The 19,283-nt window shown below is 43.7% G+C and overlaps 1 protein-coding gene across 1 annotated transcript; it reads right to left on the minus strand.

Moving 5' to 3' along the window:
- Nucleotides 1–16,897: 16,897 nt before the first annotated feature.
- LOC124780171 (salivary glue protein Sgs-3-like) lies at nucleotides 16,898–17,524 on the minus strand. Its single transcript, XM_047253761.1, has one exon. The coding sequence runs from the start codon at nucleotides 17,522–17,524 to the stop codon at nucleotides 16,898–16,900; it is 627 nt and encodes a 208-aa protein (XP_047109717.1).
- Between the last annotated feature and the right edge of the window lie 1,759 nt (nucleotides 17,525–19,283).

Consider the following 19,283-nt stretch of genomic DNA (forward strand, 5'->3'; position numbering starts at 1 on the left):
GTGATTGCAGACCGAGCGCCACCACACGGCAGGTCTAGAGAGACTTCCTAGCACTCGCCCCAGTTGGACAGCCGACTTTGCTAGCAATGGTTCACTGACAAATTACGCTCTCATTTGCTGAGACGATAGTTAGCATAGCCTTCAGCTACGTCATTTGCTACGACCTAGCAAGGCGCCATTATCAATTGCTATTTATCTTGTGATGCATGTACCGTCAGACCGATGTTCACCAATTATGGATTAAAGTTAAGTATTCCAACAGCTACGTACTTTATTTGCTAGACTCAAATCCTTTAACTGTTCCAGACCTCACGCCAGCCTGCGTGAGCTTAAACGCGTGCCTTTCGGCTTCACCTCCTAGTGGTTTGCCCATGATAATGCTTTGCCCTCTAAAAACTTTTTAATTAACTTAATTTTCATGCAGTTGGTCATGTGTGGCACAAAATTATCTATATGGTGCTGCATAAAACCTACAGGATACATGCTACCTTCATCAGAAAAGTTTTTCGCTAGTTATTATATGACATCATACAAGTTCCTACTGACCTTGTCAACATTGAGGTTTTCTACTTCTTTAGCTAGGACAGAAAAATTACTCCCTAAGTTGTTTACATCATTTTTGCTGATTACATTTTTAAGTTCAACATTTTTCACAAAAAACTTGACTTTCTGTTCTAGGCTACTTGTAATAGCAACTACCTTCACATTCATATTTTCCTCAAGAATGTTAATATCCTTCTCTAGATTTTCATTGACAGGCATTTTTATTTTTCTCCCTGTCACTGGCAAGTTCATCTGTTAATTGTTCAATTTTTTTAGTAAGGCCCTTGTCAATTATCAGTTTTGCTCACCAGATGGCAGAGTTTTGTCAGGACTGGCTCTCTCAAGGCTATCAGTAGTTTTAATGGAATATTGTCTACTCCCGGGGCCTGGTTTCGACGTAGGACTTTCAGTGCCCTGTCAAACTCTTCACGCAGTATCATATCTCCCATTTCATCTTCATCTACATCCTCTTCCATTTCCATAATATTGCCCTCAAGTACATTGCCCTTGTATAGACCCTCTATATACTCCTTCCACCTTTCTGCTTTCCCTTCTTTGCTTAGAACTGGGTTTCCATCTGAGCTCTCGATATTCGTACAAGTGGTTCTCTTTTCTCCAAAGGTCTATTTAATTTTCTGTAGGCAGTATCTATCTTACCCATAGTGAGATAAGCCTCTACAGCCTTATATTTTTCCTCTAGCCATGCCTGCTTAGCCATTTTGCAGTTCCTGTCAATCTCATTTTTGAGACGTTTGTATTCCTTTTTGCCTGCTTCATTTACTGCACTTTTTCTTGTTTCATCAATTAAATTCGATATCTCTTCTGTTACCCACGGATTTCTACTAGCCCTCGTCTTTTTACAAACTTGATCCTCTGCTGCCTTCACTATTTCATCCTTCAAAGCTACCCATTCTTCTTCTATTGTATTTATTTCCCCCATTCCTGTCATTCGTTCCCTTATGCTCTCCCTGAAACTCTGTACAACCTCTGGTTTAGTCAGTTTATCCAGGTCCTATCTCCTCAAATTCCCACCTTTTTGCAGTTTCTTCAGTTTTAATCTACAGTTCATAACCAATAGATTGTGGTCAGAGTCCATATCTGCCCCTGGAAATGTCTTACAATTTAAAACCTGATTCCTAAATCTCTGTCTTACCATTATATAATCTATCTGAAACCTGTCAGTATCTCCAGGCTTCTTCTATGTATACAACCTTCTTTTATGATTCTTGAACCAAGTGTTAGCTATGATTAAATTATGCTCTGCGCAAAATTCTACCAGGCAGCTTTGTCTTTGATTCCTTTCCCCTAGTCCAGATTCACCTACATTTTTCCTTCGCTTCCGTTTCCTTCTGTTGAATTCTAGTCTTCCATCACAATTAAATTCTCGTCTCCCTTAAACATATGAGTAATTTCTTTTATCTCATGATACATTTCATCAATATCTTCATCATCTGCAGAGATAGCTGGTATATAAACTTGCACTGCTGTGGTGGGTGTGCGCTTTGTGTCTATCTTGGCCACAATAAGGCGTTAACTATGCTGTTTGTAGTAGCTTACCAGCACTCCTATTTTTTTATTCATTATTAAACCCACGCCTGCATTACCCTTATTTGATTTTGTATTTATAACCCTCTATTCACCTGACCAAAACTCTTGTTCCTCCTGCCACTGAACTTCACTAATTCCCACTATATCTAACTTTAACCTATCCATTTCCCTTTTTAAATTTTCTAACCTACCTGAGGCACGGAAGCCTCCCCACCAATGGCAAGGTCTATGGTTCATGGAGTGGGGGGGGGGGGGGGGGGGGGAAATATAGGTGTATGCACTTATATCTATACTGATTGATCAAAAAGTTTGCAAGAGGAATATACTGAATATAGGTGCATGCAGTATATTCCTCTTGCAAAATTTTTGATCAATCAGTATAGATATAAGTGAGATCTGACCCCTTGTTCTGTACTGTAGGAGTGAAAGTTGGGTTTACAGATGCAATATCCAAGCAACCTGTTTAAAGTAATGTAATGGTCTTTAAAGTTAAGTACATCTAAATCATGCTCAAACATTGGTAGTAGATTGGAACATTTAATATCTGGAATGACATGATACTATATACTGAAACTAGAGCAGATAACAGGATTTTTCATTCATTTGTTAGAAGCCATCCTAATATGCTGAATACTGAATTCTATAGACTGAGCATGCCCCCATCTCCATTAACAGCATTTGTAGGTGTCTATCACATAGCTCCAAGGCAAGTACAAATGACACTGAATTGTAGACTGTCTAATTTAGCAGGGAGTAATTGTACAGCATTGTGATAAAATATGCAGCCAAAATGAGAGAGTGATCTAATAATGCCTAGGTACATCATTTAAATATAATTGTTTCTTTGGCGGCTCACCAGAGTGTGCCAAGCGGCTGACCCAGGTGGCCTCTATGAGCATGCCTGTGAACTGTATGGGCGCAAGATCTCTGTAATCACGCCTGTCATGAATGAAGGTACATCACTCTTCCCTTCTAGGGGGTGGGAAATCCACTTACATACATAAAAACACTTGGCACAGAAGAATGCATGGTATAGAAAAAATGTACTGGTTCCGAAAGAAAACACTGGTACTGAAGACATACTGGTACTGTGAAGAAAAGCACTAATTTCAGAAGGCACTGAGATTACCAATCACTAAAAACGTGAATGACGTCATTGATATCCATTTCATCTCCTGACACTGGTGGCTGCTGCCGCATGTGGCAGGCAGGTACCAGTGAGTATGGGCGGAAGTGATGAGGGGGCATTTTGGTGTGCCATCTCCCCTCTCGTGAGAGGCCATAGGGCAGAATGGGGACAGTATGTCCACAGTGATGTCCTTGTCAAGGTCAGCAGTCGGCGGCAGAGGCGTAAGTGGAACCGTCGGAGATGAACGGCCGCAGAGGACCCAGAAACAGAGATGGCGATGGTTGTGGCATCAGGTGCAGTGGTGGCTGCACTGGCGATGACACTCGAGGAGTGATGACAGAGGCAGGGACTCCATACAGGAATTCGCAAGGCAGAAACCTCTGATGCAGCACAAACCAGACCGTCTGTAACACTGGAACTGGCATCGGCAGCAGGGAGTGTGGGGGAGGCAGTGGGCTCTCTGGAATAGACCCCACCATGTGCGGCCACAGCTGGTCAAAGTGACGAATTGTCGACCTGTCAGGAGTGCGGGTGGTGCAGAGGCACTGGCCCTGGTGGTGCTCGATGATGGCAGGAACCCAGTTCAGCCGGCAGCCAAGACCACAAGCCCGGGCTTGTTGACCTGGCTGGAACTGCGGTGGAGTTGGTGGTGCTGGGAGATGAGGCGTTGGATGCAGCAGCTGAACGATGGTCCAAGTTTGGCGTCCACATAGCACCTCCAGTTGGTTCTCGTCCCCCACCAGAGTGAAGTGGTATGAAATCAAAAAATTGTCTAAAGCAGCTTCATGGTACCTGCCAGATGCATATTTCTGCATCAGAGTTTTAAACAGCTGAACCACGTGTCTGGTCTCACCATTAGATACAGGATGAAATAGGGGAGCTGTGAGATGGCGAACACCACTAGCCTAACAACGAGATGCAAATTCTCGAGAAACAAACTGGAAGCGGTTATTGGTGACCACAGCATATGGAAGTCCATCAATTGTAAAAATCTTAGACAGGGCCAAAATAGCAGCCACTGCGGACGTGGACAGACAATGCACCACATAGGGAAACTTGGAATAGGTGTCTATTACACTACTGGCCATTAAAATTGCTACACCACGAAGATGACGTGCTACAGACGCAAAATTTAACCGACAGGAAGAAGATGCCGTGATATGCAAATGATTAGCTTTTCTTAGCATTCACACAAGGTTGGCGCTGGTGGCGACACCTACAACGTGCTGACACGAGAAATGTTTCCAACCGATTTCTCATACACAAACAGCAGTTGACCGGCGTTGCCTGGTGAAATGTTGTGATGCCTCGTGTGAGGAGGAGAAATGCGTACTGCCACGTTTCGGACTTTGATAAAGGTCGGATTGTAGCCTATCGTGATATTGCTGCTCTCGTTGGTCGAGATCCAATGACTGTTAGCAGAATATGGAATCTGTGGGTTCAGGAGGGTAATACGGAAACTTCATGCTGGATCCCAACGGCCTCGAATCACAAGCAGTCGAGATGACAGGCATCTTATCCTCATGGCTGTAATGGATCGTGCAGCCACGTCTCGATCCCTGAGTCAGCAGATAGAGACATTTGCAAGACAACAACCATCTGCACGAACAGTTCGACGACGTTTGCAGCAGCACGGACTATCAGCTCGGAGATCATGGCTGTGGTTACCCTTGACGCTGCATCACAGACAACAATGAACCTGGGTGCACGAATGGCAAAACGTCATTTTTTTGGGTGAATCGAGGTTCTGTTTATGGCATCATGATGGTCGCATCTGTGTTTGGCAAGATCGTGGTGAACGCCCATTGTAAGTGTGTATTCGTCATCGCCATACTGGCATATCACCCGGCATGATGGTATGGGGTGCCATTGGTTACACGTCTCGGTCACCTCTTGTTCACATTGACGGCACTTTGAACAGTGGACGTTACACTTCAGATGCGTTACGACCTGTGGCTCTACCCTTCATTCGATCCCTGCGAAACCCTACATTTCAGCCGGATAATGCACGACCGCATGTTGCAGGTCCTGTACAGGCCTTTCTGGATACAGAAAACGTTCGACTGCTGCCCTGCCCAGCACATTCTCTAGATCTCTTACCAATTGAAAACGTTTGGTCAGTGGTGGCAGAGCAACTGGCTTGTCACAATACGCCAGTCACTACTCTTGATGAACTGTGGTATCGTGTTGAAGCTGCACGGGCAGTTGCACTTTTACACGCCATCCAAGCTCTGTTTGACTCAATGCTCAGGCGCATCAAGGCGGTTATTACGGCCAGAGGTGGTTGTTCTGGGTACTGATTTCTTATTATCTATGCACCCAAATTGCGTGAAAATGTAATCACATGTCAGTTCTAGTATATTATATTTGTCCAATGAATACCCGTTTATCATCTACATTTCTTCTTGGTGTAGCAATTTTAATGGCCAGTAGTGTACAATGAGCCAATACTGATTTAGGAAGGCCTCAGCAAAATCGACGTGTTGATGCTCCCACAGGTGCTGTGGCGTCAGCCAGGGGGAAAAGGATGCCCGTGGGGCTGCCTGTTGCTCAACACAGTGAGTGCACAAGCGGTGATACGCTGCGTGATATCCGAATCTATGCCCGGCCAATACACATGCTGGTGGATCAAAGCTGCAGCGCGAGAGGTCCACCAATGACCGACATGGAGAAGCTGCAGTATATGTCGCCACAAGGAAGCAGGATCCTCCATAGCTGCTGAAAGAGTCCTGTCCAAGAAAGGAAGGTGGTGCTTTAAGAGGACGAATTACGAAAGGGATCCGAGGTACAGTCTGTGGGTTTTTCTGGCCAACCGTATTGCACAAAAGTGAGAACACAACTAAGCACAGGATCCGTGGTGACAGCTGATGCTGCTGAAGTCGCTGCAAAGGTTTCTTAATGGTTTCTTAACTATGACTAGTGGTGCAGCCCATTCATTGGAAGAAATAGGCCAAAGACATTGAGCAAAGTTAAACAGTCCATTTCGGCCTTGGCAGACTCACGCAATATGACAGGCAACCCGAAAGAAACAAGACTGAGCAGACTCTTTCATGGTAATGAAAGCTCGAAACTGGTAGCGCAACTGAGCCCTGGGGGAAAACAGAGACGAAAACTCAGAGCAGAGAACTCCAGTTGCCAATACAGAACTTTATCTGGCACTAAATGTACCTCATCAGCAATGGAGTAACCGAAAGTGTTTAGTGCATCTAACCTGAACAGATCTGCAGTATTGGAATGATTCACGACAAGGGAGGTGATGAGGGCAAACAACAGGTTTATAAGAGACAGAAATGGAGAATTGATCTAGGATTGAAATCTGCTGTTTGTTGTAGCTAACCAAATTCTGAGAACCTGTGTGAGAGGAGGGGAGCCCAAGTCAACATACATTTGTGTGTGTTTACTAAAGTCAGTGCAGGTCATGTGTCCACTTCCATTTTTAGCGGTTTATTAAGCACACGCGTATCACTAAACAGTTTTTTCAGGGAGACAGTCATTGTAGAAATACAGTTTATCTCCATTCGTACTACTGTATCCACCACGTTTGAAGAGGAGTTACACACTGACACAATGTGGCCTTTCTTTTGACACTTGTTGTAAACAGCCCAATACTTAGTGCACACAGCGCACTCATGTTGGTCGAATCAGTATGGGCAAGATGGAACGGGGGCAAACGTCTGCTGCTGTGACGCGACCTGTTGCTGCTATGGCCCTAACGAACGCTGCCCCATGTGACGCTGAGTCGAAGGTTTCACTGCTGCAATGGCTTCCCTGTCATCCAGAACACTTGCAGCGTGCCTAACAGGGTTTGACTGAGCAACCGATACCTTCCCTCCATGCAGCTATCTGATCGCATGCGGCCCATGACATTTCATGGGACTGTGCTACAGTGAGCACATTCGTAAGTGTTAGATTGTAACACTGAAGTGTTTTTCGCAGCTTTCCCAGTCGAGAGACAGACAGATAGTAACATCACACACCATGTGATCAGCATAGGATTCGTGAGGGGTACTAGTGACAAATTTACACAGACAGTTCAACTAGTGTAATTATGGAGCCCAGGCTTTGTAAGATTGGTTTGGGCAGTTCGGACAATGGCAAAATTCCACACATATCACAATGACATGCGTTCTGTCACAATAAAAGGTTGAGAGAAGCTTGCACATTTTATCGTTAAATGATAAGCTGGCTGGTACTTGCAAAGGTGTAAGATGGCACAACCTGATAAATGCGCGGCGAAAGCCATAAAAGAAGAAAGGTCTTCACGGGTTTGCATTGCCCATGCAAAAAACGTGGAAATGTTGCCCTAACCGTGTCTCGTAGGAGTCCCAATCTTCATTCGACTGACCATATGCCAGAAAGGGCAACGGTTGCACTTATGTAACCCCGCGAACACACAGATGCCACCTGATTGAGAGTGGTGGTGAGCACCTGCTGTTGTTCCACATAAGCATTCTGCTGGGCAGTCATAGATTGGACCACTTCTTTCATTGAGATGTTTGCCGGGTGACTTAGTTACTGACACTAACACGTGAAGAAAACATTACCACGCTCGTCGCCGAGTTTGTTAGAGCAAGAATAAATACCATTTATGGAACACAGTACTTTTTAGAGCAATACGTAAGATACAGTGAAGTATAGGTTTTTAATTTTAACTCTTTCGTATCTGGATCGAGACAATACAATGAATTATAGTAATGAATATTAAATCGAGATCAGTTAAGTTTACGGATTGGTAAAATATGTTTCATACAAACTCTCAGACAATTTACATTGCATGGATTTCGTCAAAAAATACATAGTGTATATATATACACTCATATAGGGTGAACAATACTATACAAAATACAGATATGCATAGTAGACTACATAACATCAGACCACACTGAAATAGCATGTACAACTTTGATTATTTACATTGATGTATGAGAAAGACTTTTTACATGGAATACACAGTTGATATTTAGATATAACACATACAATTCTAGCACTTTTATACATATTATTTATTTAGATCATAGCAACAGTCAGATAAAAATTACTATTGGCTCAGAGTACATAAATATAATTGTTTAGTATGAAGCTATTCCAGGTATTCTTTTACACTATAATAGCAGTTGGTCATTAAAAATTTGAATACTGCTTCTTTTAATGAAGACAATTTTTTTATTTCTTTTATCTTTACCGGTAGTTTGTTATACAATCTGCTTCCTTGTATGTTTGTTTGTTTCTGCGCCAAAGCCTTGTTAACTCTTTTTATATGAATGTCATTGCACTTTCTTGTGTTGTAAGTATGTAGATCCGAGTTGGATTGGAAATTGTTAATATTTTGTTTTACATTAATTACGCTTTTCTGTATATAGAGGCATGGTAGGGGTGGAATATTCAGCTGTTTAAATAATTGCTTTGAAGGAGTTAGCCTTGAACTGTTTGTAATTATTCTAACAGCTCGTTTTTGTAGAGTGAAGATGGTTTTGAGATTTTTCTTACTATGACCCCAGAAGATGAGGCCATTGGTAATAGCAGAATGTATATAAGCAAAGTAAACAGCTCTGCTACATTCTCTACTACATACAAAGCTAATAACGCGTAAAGCAAAGCAAGCAGAGCTTAACTTACGCGAGAGATACAGGATATGGGATTTCCAGTCTAAATTTTCACCTATATGTACACTTAAGAATTTTGTGGTAGCAACTCTCACAATTTCTTTATTTTGTATTCTGAGATCTAGATCAGAGTGTGACTTTGCTTTCCTGTAATGGATATAATTAGTTTTAGAGATATTTATGGTTAATTTGTTCACTTCAAACCAATTTTGCAAATATTCTATAACTCTGGTTGCAGATGTTGGCAATACCTGGTTTATGTCAGTTACTACAATGTTTGTGTCATCCGCAAACAGGGTTATATGAGTACCATTTACTGGAATCTTGATATCATTTATGTAAAGAAGAAATAGGAGAGGTCCTAGAACACTCCCCTGCGGTACCCCTATTGGCACAGTCTGAATATCCGATCTGTAAACAATACTTTGGTTTTTACTGTTTGTTGTTGCAATTTCTACTACCTGTTTCCTATTATGGAGATATGACTGAAACCACTTTTTAGCTACTCCTCGTATACCGACATATTCTAATTTGTCTAGCAGGATATCATGTTGGACAGTATCGAATGCCTTTGAGAGGTCCAAATTTATTCCTATTGTACTGTTGTTCTTATCTAGCCCCATTACAATATTTTCAATGAATTGGGTGACGACTGACTCTGTACTCATTCCTTTGCGAAAGCCGTGTTGGTTTACAGACAATAGATTGAATTTCTCAAGGTAATTTGTAATTCTGTTTTTCATGACTGTCTCTATTACTTTTGAAAATACCAATAATAAAGCTATTGGTCTATAGTTTCCAAATTCATGTATATTGCCCTTTTTATACAATGGTTTTACTTTTGCAATTTTTAATCGTTGTGGAAAGACACCTTCTGAAAATGATATGTTTATGATGTGTGAGAGTGGGTCTGATATGACACTAGCACATCTCATCATGACTGAGCAAGGTATCTCGTCAATCCCTGAGGACATTTTATTCTTCATTGTTTTTATTATTCGATTAACTTCCAATTTGTTCGTGGGAGGTAGCAATAATGAATTAACACTTTGTTCTTCTGGGATTGATGTTCTACTAATTTTAGAACAATTTTTATGCAGATTGATTGGACTATTTATGAAGTAGTCATTAATGTAATTTGCTAAAGTACGATTTCTGACTAGCACACCTTGATCATCTTTTAAAACAAAGTCATCTGGATTTCTAACATTTTTGCTTGGGCCTATTTCTTTTTTTACTACATTCCATATAGCTTTTGATTTGTTTGCTGACCCAGCAATTACACTGTCATTGTGCATTGTCTTGGCTTTTTTTATCACCTTCCTGTAAATTTTCTTGTATGTCTTAACATAATCTGTGAAGTGTTCATCTTTGTTATCTTTTTTGAGTTGACTGATATGTTTTAGTGTTTGACTGGATACTCTAATAGCAGGTGTTATCCACTGGCTTGTGTTCCTAGGAATGACATTGATCTTTGTGAGCTTTTTTGGGAAACACATCTCAAATAGGGACATGAATGTGCTAGAAAAAGCATTGAAAGTGTTGTGTCTAGACAAGACAGCCTAGACACAATGAGCGGAAGCCGAAAGGCACGCGCTTAAACTCACACAGGCTGGCATGAGGTCTGAAACAGGATACGTAATGAATGCTATAAAGAAAAGTACGTAGCTTCTGGAATACTTAACTTTAATCCACATTTGTAGAACATCGCTCTTAATGATACATGCTTCAATATTAATTATCAATTGAATACGGCGCCTTGCTAGGTCGTAGCAAATGTAGCTGAAGGCTAGGCTAACTATTGTCTCGGCAAATGAGAGCGTATTTGTCAGTGAACCATTGCTATGAACGTCGGCTGTACAACTGGGGCGAGTGCTAGGACGTCTCTCTAGACCTGTCGTGTGGTGGCGCTCGGTCTGCGATCACTGACAGTGGCGACACGCAGGTCCCGACGTATACTACCGGACCGCGGCCGATTTAAAGCTACCACCTAGCAAGTGTGGTGTCTGGCGGTGACACCACATTCCTCCCCCGCAAATCGGCGAACGGTTGTGTTATAAGGCTTCCGCCCGCCGTGGGGAGGACCCCATGTTGACGTATGCGACGAGGTGGTGAGCCTAACAACAGGCGAGGCTGTGCCACCCACACCCTGCCATTCGGTCCAAGGGGAGCAAGGAAACGCCTGAAAACCTAGTCCAGGGTGCACGCCAACATGCGGTGTATGCGCCCGTAAAGAGACAGGAGGGGTCGAAGATTCGACCTCCATCACGTCGGGGTACCCGACGGGCGAAGACGACATCTGGTCCGGAGCGGGCAAGAGTTCCATGTCGGAGGACAGCTGGTCACGGGAAGCGATCAGCGGCGCGTGACCCAGGGAGGCGCCCGGCGGCTGCAGCGACGCGCCCACTGCGGGCGGCGCCGGCGGGAGGACCGGTGGTGGCGGCGGCGGCGGCGGCGGTGGCGCTTCGCCATGGGGCAAAATGGAAGGCAGCGTCAGTAACACCTGGGGATGAGGCGAGCCAGTAGATGGGTCCCCAGGGCGCTGACCGGACGGCACCGTCGCTGAAAGCAGAACCCGTGCGACGACAGAGGCGCAGCTGATTGAAATGCTGACGCACCTCACCAGTGGCCCCCAAAACCAGATACATAGTGCGGCCGAGGCAGCGAAGAATGCGCCCTGCGAGCCAATGCCATGAACCTCGATAGTTGCGATAGTATGCAACGTCGCCTGGAGCAAAAGCCGGTGTCTGCCGCTGCACAGGAACCTGATGCGGCGGATGCAGCAAAGACATCAAGGTTCGATGAGGACGACCATGGAGCAACTCAGCCGGCGAGCGACCATCTCGGGGCTGAGAGCGATACGAGGACAAAAAGAGCAATAACGCGTCCTACCGAGAATGCGACTCTTTCAACTTCAACATCTGCGACTTGAAAGTCCGGACCAATCGTTCAGCAGCACCGTTTGACTGATGGCGCGAATGTCAGATGTTGAATACCATTGGCCTTGCAGAATGACTGAAAGTCTGCGGACATGAATTGTGGGCCATTGTCGGAAACAATAGTCTGTGGAAGACCTTCAATGCAAAAGATAGCGGATAACGCGTGGATGGTGGCAGATGACGTCGTGGAAGACATCCTGACAACAAAAGGAAAATTACTGAAAGAATCGAGCACAACCAACCATCGAGCATTCCAGAATGGACCAGCAAAATCGATGTGCAAGCGTTGCCAAGGGGAAGTGGCTTTCGGCCATGCAAAGAATTTCCGCGGTGGTGCGGATTGTTGTTCGGCACACGCCATGCAAGAAGAGCACATATTCGTAATCGCAGCATCGATTCCGAACCAAGTACAGAGCTGACGAGCAAGTTGTTTCGTTCGCACTATACCCCAATGTCCTTGGTGGAGAAGCCGTAAAACAGAGGACTGTAACGAACGTGAGACCACGACCCGGAATTAATCATTATCAGAACGCAACAGCAAAACACCACGTCGTACAAAAGGTCTCTCCTTGTGAGCAAAAAATCGACGAACCAACGGATCCTCGATCCGTGACGTTGACAAGGGCCATTGTGTAGCAACAAAACGCAAAACGGTAGCAAGGACAGGGTCAGCAGCTGTGGCTGTAGCTACACGACGAAAATCAATCGGAAACGATTCGATCACGTCATCGGTTTCCGAAGCAATGAACATGCAAGCAAGTTCAGAAGAATCGAATGCTCTATCCTCAGCAACAGGCAAACGGGACAACGCATCGGCGTTTCCGTGCTTAGCAGTGGACCGATACAAGATATCGTAGCGGTACTGCGAGAGGAAAATAGACCAGCGAATGAATTTCTGCGCTGTACGTGGAGGTACAGGCTTGTTCGGATGAAAAAGCGATGTCAAAGGTTTGTGGTCTGTGATGATGGTAAAGTGACGACCATACAAGAAATCGTGAAACTTAGTAACACCAAACACGATAGCCAAAGCTTCTTTCTCGATCTGTGAATAATTTCTTTGCGCAGACGAGAGCAATTTCGACGCAAAGGCAATAGGGCGATCATGTGATCCATCTTTGTGCACAAGCACAGCACCGATCCCGAAATCCGATGCATCGACCATCAACAAAAGGGGTTTCTGGGGATCGAATGGCGTAAGGCAAGTATTTGAAAGCAACGCCGATTTCAATTGGCGAAAGGCGCGTTCGCATTCCGTAGTCCAGACGAACGGAACACCTTTACGGCATAAGCGAGGAAGCGGAGCTGAAATGGAAGAGGCATGCGGGATATAGTTATTATAATAATTAAGTTTTCCCAGCACACTCTGTAGCTGCTTCAAATTCTGCGGCGAAGGCAAGTCGTGTATGGCACGGAGGTGCTCTGGACTAGGATGTATACCTTGTGCATTGATTACATGTCCCAAATAGGGTAAGCCCCGAGCAAAAAACACACATTTGTCCTTCCGCAAGCGAAGACCATTTTGTCGCAAGACCTGAAATAATGTTCGGAGGTTGGCTAAATGTTCTTCTTCCGTCTTTCCGGAGATCACAATATCGTCCAGATAGTTTGCTGCAGTAGGGACCAAGGCACAAACAGTTTGCAGATATTGCTGAAACAATGCAGGGGTGGATGCACACCCGAATGGTAGTCTTGTGAATCGATACAAACCAAGATGCGTGTTAACCACCAAGACGCGCTGGGATTCGTCGTCCACTGGTATTTGCAAGTACGCATCTGCTAGGTCCAACTTCAAAAAATATTTACCCGGGCACAGTTTGTCAAAAAGATCTTCCGGGCGGGGTAAAGGATAAGTTGCAATCACTAATTGTGGATTCACTGTTGCCTTGAAGTCCACACAAAGTCTCAATTTTCCGGAAGGCTTTGGCAAAATTACTAAGAGTGATGCCCAGAGAGAAGCCTGCACACGTTCAATCACACCTTGTGATTCTAAATCGTTGAATGTTCTTGCGACCTCATCGCGCAATGCGTGAGGAACATTGCGCGCTCGGAAAAATTTCGGTTGTGCGTTTACTTTCAGTTCCAAATGTGCTTTATAGTTCTTAGCGCAACCAAGGCCCGGTGCAAAAATGTCTGCAAATTCTTCACATAGACGAGAAACACTGGCTGAAGGCACAGTCAGGTTCACTGATAGGACCTGATTGACTATAGACAAGTTAAACAACTGAAATAAATCTAAACCAAACAAGTTCACAGCAGAAGAAGAACAAAGGACGTAAAAAGACACAAGATTTGTTTGTCCCTTGTATGTTGCAAGAAGGCTGCACTGTCCTAACACAGGGATATGCTGTCCTGAATAACTAGTTAGCTTAACATTTGCGGCACGCAAGGGAGGTGTGCCCAGTTGCTTGTACGTGTCTTTATTGAGCAATGAAACAGCAGCTCCGGTATCGAGCTGGAATGGTATCACGGTGCCATGAATGTCCAAGTCTACAAAAAGTTTATTGTCCTGCTGATGAGAAGAGCGACTGTCTCGTGCAATTTGAACAGACACTGGTACAGAATCACATGCTAATTGACGTGATTTCCGGCGACGTCGACGCACATTTTTTGTGGGACGCACACAGTCACTTTTAGAGAGAGTGGCACTGGGCGGAGTGAATGTCCATGGGCGCAGGTTCACGAGCCTGAGTATTCTTGGTTCGATTCCGGCGTGAAGCAAAGGGCCTGGAACCGTTGTGAATGTCCGATCTGAGCTTTTTCTGGCAAACACTCTGAACATGTCCTTTTCTATTACAGAAGAAGCAAATAGCTTGGCGTGACGGGCAATTTTCACGCGAATGTCTAGTAGCACACCGCGGGCATGATTTCACTGCATTTGCTTGCTGCCGCGGGACACGTGGTTGATAGCTTGGCGGCAGCTGCGTGGATGAGCGCGAGGGCTGTTTATCGTTCCGTGCAGCTCGCCCGGCGGGCTGGTTAATGTGACACACAGCTGGCGAAGTTGCAAATGATTCCTGAGCAAAGTCAAGTGTGTCTTGCCTATCCAATATGTCTATCACTTGTTGAAGGGAGGGATTGACTAGTTTCAAAATTTGCTCCCGTATACGAACATTAGAAACGTTCTGTGCAATTGCATCACGTACCATTGTATCTGAATAAGGGAGTCCACATTCACACTCAAAAGCACAATCCCTTGTAAGGCCTTGCAAAGTTGCAACCCACTCCCGATTAGTTTGACCGGCCGTATGTTTTGTACGAAGGAACGAATACCTTTTTGCAACTACATTGACTGATTCCTTGAAATATGCATCTAATGCAGACAAAATTTCTTCGTAGGACAGAGTTGCTACGTCGCGGCGGGGAAATAATTTCACTATCACACGGTACGTCTGCACCCCTACACACGCCAATAAGCGAGGCTGCCGCTCGTTACCTTGAATTCTGTAGGCAGCGAGATGGAATCCAAATTGGCGTGACCACTCCGTCCAGCTTTCCATCGCCGCATCGAATTGACGAATAGGTGGAGCAATGCGTGTTGTGGCTGCGGTAGCGGGGAGCGGCGGCTGCCGCATTGTTTTGCATTGCACGTTGACCCTGGACGAGCTGTCCAAGGGCATCCAATAATGCCTGCGTCTGCTGATTCTGCAAGCGATAAAATTCGGACAGTACATCTGGAGATTGTGGCGAAGCTATGACACAAGTAAATTAGGGCAATACGAACGCTAAATCCTCTTTTGAGACTCGTCGACAAATGTGTTGCGTCTAGACAAGACAGCCTAGACACAATGAGAGGAAGCCGAAAGGCACGCGCTTAAACTCACGCAGGCTGGCGTGGGGTCTGAAACAGGATACGTAATGAATGCTATAAAGAAAGTACGTAGCTTCTGGAATACTTAACTTTAATCCACATTTGTAGAACATCGCTCTTGATGATAGATGCTTCAATATTAATTATCAATTGAATACGACGCCTTGCTAGGTCGTAGCAAATGTAGCTGAAGGCTAAGCTAACTATCGTCTCGGCAAATGAGAGCGTATTTGTCAGTGAGCCACTGCTATGAACATCGGCTGTACAACTGCGGCGAGTGCTAGGACGTCTCTCTAGACCTGTCGTGTGGTGGCGCTCGGTCTGCGATGACTGACAGTGGCGACACGCGGGTCCGACGTATACTACCGGACCGCGGCCGATTTAAAGCTGCCACCTAGCAAGTGTGGTGTCTGGCGGTGACACCACAGAAAGATTCCTCGGTTGTTGTTTGTGCAAAGACATCTTCCCAGGTTTCATTAGCTAACAACTGGATGAAAGGATTTACTTTTTCTGTATAGAAGTGCCTTTTGTACCCCCACTTATAATTTACTGCCTTGGGGATAGAGTAATTTACGTATGTTAATAGTGTATTGTGAACTGAAAGACCTAAGTTTACGTTTAGTGGCTCAGTGATACCATTCTCCATATTTGAGAAAATATTGTCTAAAAGAGAAGATGACAGTTCTGTTATTCTGGTGGCATCTGTAAAGAGTGGTTTCATGTGGAAGCTGCTGAGTATACTCAAAAGTTGTCTTTTTTCATCACTTTCAATTAACAGGTTAATATTAAAATCTCCACATAAAAATAATTTCACTTCATTACTACAAAAAGTGTTTAATGCTGCTTCTATTTTTTTTGAAGAATATGTTTTTGTCACCCAGTGGAGATCTATATACTGTAATGACAACTAGTTTTTCACTCTTCTCCTCAGTTTTTAACCCTATGGCACATGATTCAAAATGTTTTTCTATATTTAGATGGTCCAATTCTGTTTTCACTTTGAACTGCAGTCCTACTCTAGAGTAAATGCATACCCCACCATTTTTAAAAACACTTCGGCCATAATGTGTTGCTAAATTAAACTTGCTTATATTTATGAGACTTAATTCACTAGCCTTGCATCAGTGTTCAGATAAACAAATACAAGAGACATCAGCAAGATTATTTAAAGCTACTTCTAGATCTAGTACTTTGTTTCTGAGGCACTGAATATTCTGACACATTATCCTGACTGTTTTGCAAGTATTTTTTCTTTTGTCATTACCTGGTAATGTGCTGCTTTTTCCATAGTAGTTGTGACTTATCTGCAAATTTTCTTGCTGATTTGTCACAATCTTTTCCATTTCTTTGTCTGAGGCCATAAAAAATCCTTATTTAATGATGTAGATGTATCTTGTCTTTGACTCCTCCTTAGACAGTGTTGTGTTGCTACAACTGTTGTTGATGGTTTTGTTGCTGCTGCTAGTGTTGTTGTTGGTTCAGTTGCTGCTTCTGTTGTTGCTGCTGGTGCTTCTGTGGCCGGAGGTGGAGGTGGTGGTGGTAGTAGTGGTAGTGGATGTGGTGGTGGTGCTGACAGGATTCTTCGTGCTGTTGCTGCCTTTGATTCTTTAATTGGCACTATTTCTCTTGGTGGTGGATTTGTTGTTGTAGTATCTGTTGGTTTTGCCCTGTAATTGCTGATGCCTGTGGTTTCCTTCCTCTTTTCTGCCAGTGACTGTAGTGGAACTGCTACAGTTGTTGACACCATTTCTGCTTCTGTTGCTTGTGCTGCTGCTGTTATTGGTCTTGTTGCTTGAGCTGGTTCAGATGTTGCTGGTTTTGCTGGTGCTGCAGTTGTTACTGAATTTGATCGTGATGCTGTAGCAATTTGTGGTTCTGCAGCTGCTTTAGTTGTTGTCTCCAAGACAGATTCACTTCCTCCATGGTTGCTTCCAGTAATGTATTGGTAGTTCATTTCAATGACTGGTACTGACTCATAGATACTTTGTTTTTTATATGGTTCTAACGTTTCGTGAATTGCTTTGCACAGAGATGACTTGCCTCTTCTATTCAGGTGCATGCCATGTTTTGTAAAGCTGCATCTATCCAGGAAATCGACTGATAGAAATCTTATGTTTGGGTACACTTTACACGCTGTTTGTATCTGTTTATTTGCTTCCTTAATTTCGGCGTTCACACATGAAGCAGATATGAGGTCACACCTATGTGGTATACCAATAACAGTTACTTTTTGGTTTTCTATCGAACTGAGGGCACTTTTGAGACTGATAATCGCGTTAGCTAACTCGTTACAATACACGTCATTTGCTCCTCCAGTTAATACAACATGACGATTTTTGTTGTCTTGTTTGTCCAGTAAAACGTCCCTAATAATTCCCCGCATTGGTGCTCCTGGTTTCACAAGACTGCATAGTGCATACTTTCAGATCGTAATGGTTTCGTAGTACTTCCGCCAGTCCGCGTCCGTGTCTATCTGAGTAGATATTTAACTCAGTGAAATTTCGTGAAGATTTATTATTTATTCTTGGAGACAAATATTTCACTTGGGCACAGATTTTCGCTTCGCTGGTATGCATTTTCTGTTGAAATTCATCTATCTCTGCGTGTTTTCTATGTGAGGCCTGTCTTTGTAGTTCATTAGTTAATGAACTTATTATTATTTTTGCTTCTTGCAGTTCGCTTTTATATTTTAATATATCAGGCTGTAGGTCGTCTTGTGTTAAGGCCTCATATTTACGTTTTAAAATGCCGTTCATGTATTTTTAACCGTGTTTCCTCTCTCTGTGTTTTCACTAAAATCGGACTTCGTAATAAAGACAGCACCCGAAGACGACGGTGGATCGAGCTGGACTACTTTTTGCTTAGATGTATGGAACTTTTTTCCATACCAAGTCACCCAATAATCTTACAATCACTAATGATACCAAATAGAATATACATAGGTTAGTAATAAAAGTATATTCTGAAATAAAACACAATTAAATTACGACACTTACATTGAGACTTGCATTATGCAATTACGAGTGCCGATTGTGTGCAACTCGCGAATGTATAAATAAGATAATGTAGTATTAATGGTGGTGTGCCAAAATACGTCCGATCTGGACCAGACCTAGAAAACAAAAGGTGCCTCTTATTCTGCCAATAATCTGACGATCAAAAATCTTCAAATGTTTCCAGCGGCTGCATACAATATTTATACAGCCGTGGACTATATATATGGCTCAAATTATTTCTTTATTTCATTGCTTACAATTACGTTCTCTGCTAATAAGATGCTCAGCATGCAACTGTGCCTTTAAAGGTTGTGCATAACACAACACATTGACTGCAGAACGGCATTGCAGGTTACAGAAAAAGCCGTACACTTGTCTGCGATTGCTTCAGTAGTTCAATACTATTGTTTCTTTGCCGGTTCACCAGAGTGCTCTAGGGGCAGACCCTGGTGGCCTCTATGAGCATCTCCTGAAATCGTGTGCGTCATGAGTGAAAATACATCACCTGGGAAACCAGGAAGAAATCACACATAACACCTCTGACTTTAACGTAAATTTTTCTTTGAGAGATCTGGCTGCTAATATCACATGGCATTCTATGTAGATAGTACACTACTGTTGTTGTGGTCTTCAGTCCTGAGACTGGTTTGATGCAGCTCTCCATGCTACTCTATCCTGTGCAAGCTTCTTCATCTCCCCATACCTACTGCAGCCTAC

Source organism: Schistocerca piceifrons, chromosome 1 (genome assembly GCF_021461385.2).
Source record: "Schistocerca piceifrons isolate TAMUIC-IGC-003096 chromosome 1, iqSchPice1.1, whole genome shotgun sequence".
Lineage (NCBI taxonomy): Eukaryota > Metazoa > Arthropoda > Insecta > Orthoptera > Acrididae > Schistocerca > Schistocerca piceifrons.